We start from the raw sequence: 10538 nt of genomic DNA on the forward strand, positions 1-10538 counted from the left end.
GAACCAGCCGCATCAGAATCAGCAGGTGTTGCCCCTTATTCCTCACCGAGAACCACATGACTTGGGGGCAATCAACATCGCTAGAGAAATAATCAATACCAGGTTCCTTCTCTAGTTTCACTTATGGCCATGTTGGGGGGGGGGGGGGGGGGGAGGGGACTGATAGCGAATCATCAGAGGGAATGTCCAGATCTCTATCCTTCACCGCTACAATAACCTATAGCTGATCCTTTCGTTCCTAATGGTGGGATCGACAAGGCTCCGCTAATTGACATTATCCACAGGGAGATGGCCAGGGACAGAGACGCCTTAGGCCTATGTACATGAAGCCTTATTCTGACTATATTGACTAGTATGAGTTATCCCAGGGCTACTGTTATCCCGATTTCACCATATTTAGTGGAGAGGATGCGACTTCGATGGTGCATATCAATAAGATGAATATATATACACCTAAATGTCTATACTTATTATATACTCTTTTAAGAATGAAATCTTTGGTACATCTGTAAAAAAAATAAAATAGTTTATTTTGTACAGAAAATATATAGTATTTTTATATTTATTTGTATTACTATTCGGTAATTATTCATAGGATTATGATTTGGCGCTTGACTTTATGCACGCGCACACACACACATATATATATTTTACATTATATTTTATTTGATTTTTTAAATAAAGATAATAGTAAAAATAAATATTTCTTTGAATTATATATATATATATATATATATATATATATATATATATATATATTACATTATATCTTATTCTACTTATTTATTGATTTTTTCCATTATATTTCATTTGATTTTACTCTCTAATTTTGTGTAAGCCCTTTTAAGTAATGTCAACTTCTACTCATCTTTTATCATTTTTTTTTATTATTATTATTATTTTTTTTTGAGGGACTTTTTCATATTCTTGCCTATCTCAGTTTATTTAACTGACAATAATCATTTATTTGCTCACTTTTCAGGGGTGGGATTTGAACATGAAGGGTATTATTTGCACACTATTCAAACTACGGGAGAGTTTTTTGCACTTCACCCAGTTTTTTGCACTTCACCCCATTGGGACTAAAAAAGTTTCATCAAATTCATAATCAACAAAGTCATTGCAAAGGTTGGGTTTGAACTTTGTACGTGTGATTTACCCGACCATTCTCTTGTTGGGTTCCGCTATATATATATATATATAATTTTTTTTTTTTAATTTGGGTAAGTGCAAAAAAAAAGAAAAAAAAAGAAAGGTTTTCCAATTCAAAAATTAAGTAGACACAAAAGCAATTATCTTAAAAGCCTATTCGCAGTTTATAATAGATATTGAGCTTTACAAAGTGAATCTCAATTATTACAATTTTGATAGATTCCTCATTCCAATATAAAAATAGTCTAATGTTTTATTTCTAAACTAATACGGAAACTTAAAACAAGAAGATTTGTGTAGATGAATAGAAATCATGATCTAGTTTATTAGATAAGGTGCACAAAGTAGAAATACTTCCGATTATTATATAATATCACCAATTACAAGAGGTTGGAGTACTAGCACTACATGTTTCAATTCTTTTTCTCACCAACATTAATATCTTGTATTGCTGGTGTTTTACCCCACTTAAAGAAAAAACTCTCTAGATCAGAACCAAAATCTTCATATCCATGCAATCCATCTTTTTTGGCTTTCCAAACACATTTATTGCAAATATCCCTACCTGCAACATAGGTGTCATAAACCCCACTCACATTTTTTCCTGAAAACCCACAAAAAAAAAGTGTAGTTCCCCAGATATTTTTATGGAACTTCCATTGAAAGGAGCTTCCGAAAGATAACACTTGAATACCAAGATCATCGTTCCTTGATTTACAATGAACATTTAGATTTACCCCTTCTTCGAGATCGTTGTAAATGATAACTGTAATCTTTGGCCAATGGAAAATACTATCATCGGTTGCATCAAGGGAAGCAGAGAAGACAAGCTCACTGTATGGGACAATGAACAAAGCAAGCAGTATTGGACATTTGTTAGAGAAAGTCATCTTCACGAGTTCTTTGGAGAGGAAAGAAAGGGACTTTAAAATTTATACTCCTTCCATCAGACGATAGAAGTCCATATTTAAAAATTAGAGTTTTTCAGGGAACATGCAATTAATGCATTAAAATGATAAATGACAATAATGAAAATATAATGAAAAGATGTTTTGACTTTTAAAAGAGAGCAACTAATTTGAGACATGTAAAAAGGGAAAAATAGACTATTAATATGGGACGGAGGGAATATATATGTGTATATAAGGGATTGCAAACACTAGTCACAATTATATAGACAATGATGGAACATGAGCATACTATGCAATTTAATACGTGATTATCCTTGTCTAAAAGGTAGAGCAGAGCATTTTAATCTTCCGACTTTAATTCTTTGCTATAAAAAATTCACGTCTGGTCATTTGCTCTTTAAATTTAGTTGATCAACTTAATTACTATAAAGGATCAACTGGCAATATATACTATTTGCAACTCTATATGATTTTTCCAGATCAGTATCTATGCATAGAATATCTAATTAACCAGATTATACTTATTTAAAAACTTCGGTATTTTTCTCTTCGAATTTAAGTTTCTGGTAAAAAAGAAGGGCAAGCAAGTGAGGTCCAACTCCTTATTTACTGAAAAAAAAGAAGTGAGGTACAATTCTTTATTTACTGAAAAAAATTATTTATTTGCTAAAAAAAAAAAAGTGAGGTCCAACTCTTTATTTACTGGGAAATTTTTTTTTTTTAGGCCCAATTCTTTTCTACATTCAATTGACGAACTCACTTCACATAGTAATTAAGTACTTATCATTTTCTTTGAAATAAAATTTGCCCAAATTACTTTCCGAAAAAAAAAAAAAAAAAAAAAATTTGCCCATATCACTGTCATAAAATAATCTTTTATGTACAAGTAAGAAAATATATATTATTTGTAACTCTGTATGATTTTTCCAGATGAGTATAGAATATCTAATTAATGAGATTTATTTAAAAATTTCGGTATTTTTCTCTTGGAATTTAAGTTTTTGGTCAAATAGAATGGCAGGTGAGGTCCAACTCTTTATTTACTAAAAAAAATAGTGAGGTCCAATTCTTTATTTAATGAAAAAAAATCTTTATTTACTGAAAAAAAAAAAGTGAGGTTCAACTCTTTATTTAGAAAAAAAAAAAAAAAAGGAAAAAAAGAAAAAAAGAAAGTGAGGCCCAATTCTTTTCTACATTCAATTGGCATAGTAATTAAAGTAATTAAGTACTAATCATTTTCTTTGAAATAAATTTTGCCCAAATCACATGTCATAAAATCATCTTTATTTAATACATTTTTGGTAAGTTATTTTACACACCACATTCTATGGACTCAACCTTTAAGTTTCTAAAGAGTCCAAAATTTATGTAAACTCTTTTAAAAAATAATAAATAAACCAAAAGAGTCCAAAATTTATAGAAACTCTTTTAAAAAATTATATATATATATATATATATATATATGATTAAAAACAAATAAATATGTGGCAGAAACTCAAAAAAGAAATTTAATCATTAGAAAAGGCAAATTTATTTCTTATATTAGAAAGGTAAATTTAATATTGAGAAAAATGAATGTAAATAATTATTTATTTATAATTAATAGAAACTCAAAATATGAAAGAAACAATAATGCATACCAAAAGAGTCCAAAATTTGTAGAAACACTTTTAAAAAATAATAATTAACGAAAGAATAAAAAAAAAAAGGATAGAAACAAATAATAAATAGGAACGTAAATAATTATTACTATTATTTTTTTGATTGTTATAGGTTCGTACAAAATTTATTAAAACTCTTTTGAAAAAATAATAACTAATTAAAGACTCCAAAATTTATAAAAACTTTTTAAATTTTTTTTATAAATAATAATTAATGAATAGTATATGATTAAAAATATAGGATGGAAACTCAAAATTGGATTGACTTTTAATAATAAAATAAGATATATATATATATATATAGAGAGAGAGAGAGAGAGAGAGAGATTAAATGCATCCGTAATGCAATAAATGTGACATCAATATTTAGACATAAATATCATTTGTATTGTATTTTTCCTTTTTTAAAAGAAATTAACCTCTATTATAAGTGTTAAATCATATGTTCTACAATTATTATATATGTATATAATATGTATATTTACTAATAAATATAAAAAATATTTAAAAATTATATATATTATATGATTTATTGTATATAATATATATAGAGGTGGACACAAGAGGCAGAGTAGCAGGCACCACACTTGGAAAAGCCGAGAAAGACGAGAAGAGAGAACAGCATGACAATTGACAAAGTAGTAGGAGAAGCTCTTCTCAGCGGAATACAACACCACCTCCACCACCGCCTCTGCCGCGTCTCCGATCTCCAGTCTTGGCGGGCTCGGGCAGCGGCGGAGAGCCCAAGAAGGGCTGCGAGAAGAAAAGGCTCGACGAGGTGCATGCTGGTTCTTCTACTCCTCCCTCTCACACATACAGAATTTGATTTGTTTGATGATAAATAATTAGTGGGACAAATATTAATCAGTAAATTTAAGTGTATTTTTGCCTTTTAGAGATTAATTTTCATATATGAGTTATAGGGCATGTTATATTAACCATCCCATATATCAAGCCAATTTGTGTTTTTACATTGGAATTTGCTATGAAATGTGATTTGGGCGTGTACCAAAATTTCAATTGATACTTCCATTTTCACCAATTGAATGGTGATATTTCAATTTTTTTCCTCCAAGTCGTGCTTTGATTGGGTTGATATTTTTCAGACAATGGCAATTGACATGAAGTTGTGAAACGCATTAAATTTCTATGTGGCTCTTCAATTTTTATTTTTTATGCAACACAAAACAAAATTATGTCTAATGTCCATTGAGAGTCATAAATCCCAGTCTAGCCGCCGTCTCCACCTCCTCAAACAACTAGCAACCCTACACATTAAAAGGTACCTATTCCGCAAGACTTTTAGCGGTTGGCTATTATCATATCCTTTCATATTTGGTTAACACCAATTGACAATTAATGCCGCTAAAATAAAATTTTTGTGACAGTAACTTTTCCATCACAATTACAAATGTTCCCCTTTGTTGTTGTGTTCTTTTGGCATAAAATGTGTTTAATTGGTGAAGCTAGACCCCAACTACTCCCAAAAGGGTTAATGAAGTGTCTAATCAGCCATGACTTTTAACTAATGCTTCTTCTAATGTAATACTAATGCAGCATAATAAGTTTTAATGATGTGCATTTTCTCTTGGAGTCATATTGTCACTTGATCCATTGAAATGTTCTTTTGTTCAGGTTTATTAACACTGGTGCTAAAGATTTTACTTTGGTATATATTGCTTGCTGTAAAGGATAATAAAAATATGATATGATAAACAGATGAGAAAAAACAAGTACTGTAGCAGTAGTATTTAAACTTCGATAAAGAAGTCTTGCTTCAACAAAAGCAAATATGTTAAAACTTATTTTGTGGACTTTGTTTCTGAAACGTACGTGGTGTTTGCTAAAAGAAATGTTAGACATGAGATTTTATATCTGTGAAATTAATGCCTGGGCCATTTTTTTTAATCATTGTTCATATTTTAGTCTTTCAGTGTCTGATTGTTGTGTGTTTAATGAGTATCCCTATTCATCATCCTCTGGATTGGTGACTTTTTTGCAGTTTCACTCTAATTGATTACAGGTTGGTTTAGTCTTTGACGGACAACTTGGAATAAGAAAGGAAGCTCAAGCTTAGTGGAGTCATTAACCAGGTCATGCAAAGAGACCAATAGTCGTATTTCTATTGGTCTCTTTCTCCATCTCTCAGATCCGAGGGCAATAATCAATCAGAACCTCTACAATTTGACAATCAATTTATTCATGCAAGTAGCTCACCAGTCATTCTCCAGAAGAAACAGCATAACCGGAAAGTGAAGAGAGAGCCCAAGATGTCACTGATCAGCCAAGTACTACTTGTGGTCAAGAAATCCAAGAAACAGCCAACCCTCTCCCATTGCATGAAGCTCAAACAATGGTCAGTGCTCCTCAGTGTGCTTTTGATGATACAAGCGAGAGCTACCAATCAAGTGGCACAAACCAGAGTCTAGCCCTGATTGTCCGAGCAATAATGAACAAGCACGGGGATATTGCAAAAGATTGCCCACTAAAGTCTGGGTAGAGCTGACTGAACTCAACAGCAGACACTTGTATGGCTATTTGAGAGCAAGAAGAGTTTACTTGGATAATCTATTTGGACTGTTTCATTCCTTTTGTTTCTGGCTCTTTAGCCAGTTCGTTGTTGCTCTGTTCTGTTTGGTTGGTGATTAAAAAAAATAAAGGTTTACGCTACTCCTACCCATCAAGCAATCTTCAAGAAACATGGGTTTATATTTGAAGTGGCTTTAATGAATTTGTGGACATGATACATTTGATTTAAAAATGCAAAAACTTATAACAGATATGAAGCAGAACATGGAATTGGTTGATGCAACCAAGAAAAGGAAAAAACAATGGTCAGTGGTCCTCCTCAGTGTGCTTTTGATTGATGATACAAGCAACAGTTACCAATCTAGTGGCACAACTGTGAACAGAGTCTAGCCCCGATCCTCCGAGCAACAATCAACAAGCACGGGGATATTGCAAAGATTGTCCACTAATGTCCGGATAGAACTGACTGAACTCAACAGCAACCACTTGTATGGCTATTTGAGAGCGAGAAGAGTTTACTCAGATAATCTATGGTATTATATGATTGTTTTATATGGATTTAACTTCCAATATCTTCATTCAACTGTCAGTGATTTTTTGGGGGTTGATATCTTCAGTGTCATCATGGATTGTTTACCACATTATTTGTATTAAAATCGGGGTAAGAGCATCTGCACATTTTTTCAGTCAAACACTGGGAAATGATCTTTGTTCTAGTGCGACAAATCAAGAGAATCAATATTCGTAAAGAGACAGTTGCTCCTCGATCAATCTGGCAAGTCTATTCAATCATATTTCAAACTAGTGTGCAAGTAACAAGCAACAATGGATAACCATATGCCTTAGGTTGGCCTATTAAGGTTGCCTATTTGTTCATGGAGGCTGCTGTGGTTACAGATGATATGCAATTGCTGCTTCAATGGGGTCTTAGAGAAAAATGTTGAAGTCATGAATATTTTGGTCCTCCATCCTAAAAGGCTTCACATGAAGTTGCCCAAGGATTCTCAATATATTATGACTTGAAAATCTACTATTGCACTGTGAAAGAGGCTGAAAACATGGGTTTAAATTTGAAGTGGCTTTAAAGAATTTGTGGAGATGATACATTTGATTTTAAAATGCAAAAACTTATAACAGATATGAAGCAGAACATGGAACTGGTTGAAAAATAAAAAAGATATGGACTTGAAGAAAGTTGGGATTGAAAGTAGTAGATTCATGAAGTAGAGGGTCTATTGAGATGGGAGACTTTGGAGGTTGAAAAGTGGAATTGTGCCATCAGACTGGCAGGCAGATTCTGGTAATATATTGATAAGTACTTGATGGATGGACTATTTCAAATGTTTCTTTTATTGTCTTCTCATATTGGATACAAACCATGTGCTTTGGGGTTATTTTATTTCCTGTGTCTTTAAATGGACCAAATTTCCCTTTATACTTGTCTTCTTGAAAGTGGCTGGGTTCTTGGATTATTATCAACCAGTCCTGCGTTTGGATGCAGATCTCTAAACTTTCTCTGGTGGGTGACATTTTTGATAGACAAAGAAACAGTCCTTATGAGCGTCCTCATCTCATGAATCATCACTAGTCACAAATTTCTCTCCTTTCCTGATCAGGGTGTGCAAGTGAAGCTCTTCGTTGATGACATCTGTAAAATGGGAAAACTTGAAGGTTTGAGGTATACTTTTTGAGATGATTGCTTCACGTTGAAGGTGAGTTCTTCTTGCTATGTTTGAGAATTTTGATATGGTTAAGTAATAATCCTTGTCATAGGGGAATAACTGTATGCTTGAAAAAAAAATTTAACTAAATAAATCAAATTATGAACTCCTGGAAGATATCCTATGTGGCTATGCCAAACTTCCAATTTTCCGATTTAAATTAACAAAAATGAGATTCTTTGTTTTTTTCCCCTGTTCTTTTATTGCAATGTGTGTGTTGTTATGTTTTGATGACATATAAGAGGCTGTCAGAAGCCCAGCTTAGGCCTTGCACCAGGTAGAATTTCGAAGGATTTAATGTTATGCCCTCTCTAATAGCTTAAGTTTTTAGAGTATCCAGGTAAAGTATTGAAATCTTACGGTCACTTTCATAATTAAAATTGAAACACGTGTGGGACCACAAAAGTGATTCTGTGATGTTGTGGCCCGAATTTCGTGCCGGTTTGCGTTGTGATCGCTCACGACCCGTTGGATAAGCTTTGTGTGGGCCTAAGCCCATCAAAGCTCTGGGGGTTAGGGGGTTCGGGCCCGAGGAAAATTTTTGACCTGATTTTTTGCTCATGGGTTATGGACCCTAATTAGTCTCTTGTAACCCGATATATTAGGGTGATTAGGGTTTGGACTGGTGTAAGAGAAAGAATTTAAAATTCGTATAGAAACAGAGTGGGGTTGAAAACTTGTAATCTCCGATTTTACATATAGTGAAACTTTCGCCGGCTCTTTTACATATAGTGAAACTTTCGCCGGCTCTTCATCGTAAACGTAGGCTGCTGCTGAACCACATATAAATTTTTATGTTCTATGTGTGGTGTGTTTATTTTTCTGTCGTAATTCTTGATTCTATCTTGGGTTCGCTGCGTTTGTTGTAACAGATTTTTTGTATGATTTACTAAGAATCATCCGTGCACCAATTCATTGTTTATTAGTTTTATTTGATACTAGGGACACCAATGTTCAATTATTATAAAGCTGATGATTGTTTACAGAACGTGGAATTATTGTTAACACTTCCTAATTTGCACCAATTGCAGTCGATGACAATAATTGACAAATTTGATGTTGTTGGAATTTTCCGGGTAATTGTCTTTTTTATAATTTGTGAGATCAATTTGATATAGATCCCGTGATAAATGGCTTACTTCTCTTTAGTCTTTACTGCCCTTATAAAGAAAATAACCTGCTACATCTGGTTAAGGGGTGATTCTACGTCACTGTAAATTGAATCAGTTTTTTTTTTTTTTTTTTTTTTTTTTTTTTTTTTTTTTTCGGGTAAATATTTTACATGGCATTTGGCATGTCAATACGGGAAATTACTGGATGGAAATATTAAAGTAAGTAAATTGTTGAAATCATCACATACCCTTAAAATCATATGTGAAACACAATGTTCTCATTTGCATTAGATATCTAAAGGGCCAAGTAATTTTTGGTTCTATCTATGAGACTCAAATTAGCAAATGGGACTAACGTATCCTATAGAAGCCCAGGATGGATGAGGGGTAGGAGATATAGTTGGTACTTGACAGTGCTTACATAGTTATGTATATCATTATTTATTGGATACAGATTATTTAAGGAGATATTTAGTGTATAAAATTAGTTACTATATTTATGTTTTGGTTCATATTGATATTCACTGTGGAACTTTGGTAACTCGTTGACTCAAAGGGATAGATAGTTGTATTTGGACGTAAGTTTTTACATGCTTGTGGTTTATATTATTGATCAGGAGGGAAGTAATTTTGGGGTGTGTGGCGTAAATTATCTTAAAGACATAGTATCAAATACTAATTTTGACTTTCTTTATTTAATTATTTATTTTTAATATATTATTAATTATCTCATATGCATTTTAGTATAATATTTATTTATCTTAACTACCATGTAAAACATATATTTTTCAAAAAGATTAGGATAATTTATTTCTTGCATTGTTTATATTATATGATTCTACTTAAGATACAAACAAATAAATGTTAAATAATAAGTAAGTATATATTTATATGATTGAGTAGAATTATATTATATCCATTATTATTTGATTATATGTGATATGCATGATTTAATGTAATTCTATATATGATCGTGTGGATAATGCGGTTATCGTGCCATTGACCGACACATTATCTAGCACCTCGATGTATTATTTAAAACCAACTTAAAAAGGTTTAGTTTATATAGCTTGAACTCAACAAGACTTTGAAAGTTGAAGAAAAAACTGAGTTTTTCTTTTTCAAAAATGCATTGTTTTTGTCCAAATTTAAAAGATTACTACCATTTAAAATTCGAAAAATATTTCTTGCTTTGTGGGTCGAGAAAAGGAATTAAACAAGGTAAGTTGCTCTTCTTTTTTCCTTGGATGTAGATGAGTTGTGCAATGTAAATTTTTTTTTTTTTTTATTTTTTTTTTACTTTTCTCATACAAACAATTATATTCATGTACTCCTTATTGTTTTTATTTTTATAATTCTTTAGTTTTATTCATATACCCATCCATTAACTCTGACTGTTTTTATCCTTGACTTCTCTATCTTAGATCTTTTTCATCAAAGATTTCATTACAT

At 31.9% G+C, this 10538-nt stretch overlaps 1 protein-coding gene and 1 long non-coding RNA gene across 2 annotated transcripts; one reads left to right on the plus strand and one right to left on the minus strand.

Annotated features, from left to right (window-relative positions):
- Positions 1-1565: 1565 nt before the first annotated feature.
- On the minus strand, positions 1566-2042 carry LOC132314019 (S-protein homolog 28-like). The gene is made up of 2 exons (XM_059812944.1): positions 1847-2042; positions 1566-1756 (listed from the first exon to the last, which is right to left on the minus strand). The coding sequence occupies exons 1-2, from the start codon at positions 2040-2042 to the stop codon at positions 1566-1568; spliced, it is 387 nt and encodes a 128-aa protein (XP_059668927.1).
- A 2248-nt stretch (positions 2043-4290) lies between these two features.
- LOC132311420 (uncharacterized) lies at positions 4291-9519 on the plus strand. Its single transcript, XR_009482975.1, has 3 exons — positions 4291-4502; positions 5748-7553; positions 7755-9519. It is a non-coding gene; the product is annotated as an uncharacterized LOC132311420 (long non-coding RNA).
- Positions 9520-10538: the final 1019 nt, after the last annotated feature.

Source organism: Cornus florida, unplaced genomic scaffold (assembly GCF_030987335.1).
Source record: "Cornus florida cultivar Cherokee Brave unplaced genomic scaffold, ASM3098733v1 CherokeeBrave_3.0.0_Hap2_Chr06, whole genome shotgun sequence".
Classification (NCBI taxonomy): Eukaryota; Viridiplantae; Streptophyta; class Magnoliopsida; order Cornales; family Cornaceae; genus Cornus; species Cornus florida.

Bases quoted from the DNA above. Each gene is read 5' to 3' on its own strand.
- LOC132314019 (XM_059812944.1), bottom strand. From the start codon at position 2,042: ATGACTTTCTCTAACAAATGTCCAATACTGCTTGCTTTGTTCATTGTC. The intron at 1,757-1,846 runs GTATTCAAGTGT...GTGGGTTTTCAG, and splicing joins ATCAAGGAACGATGATCTTG to GAAAAAATGTGAGTGGGGTT.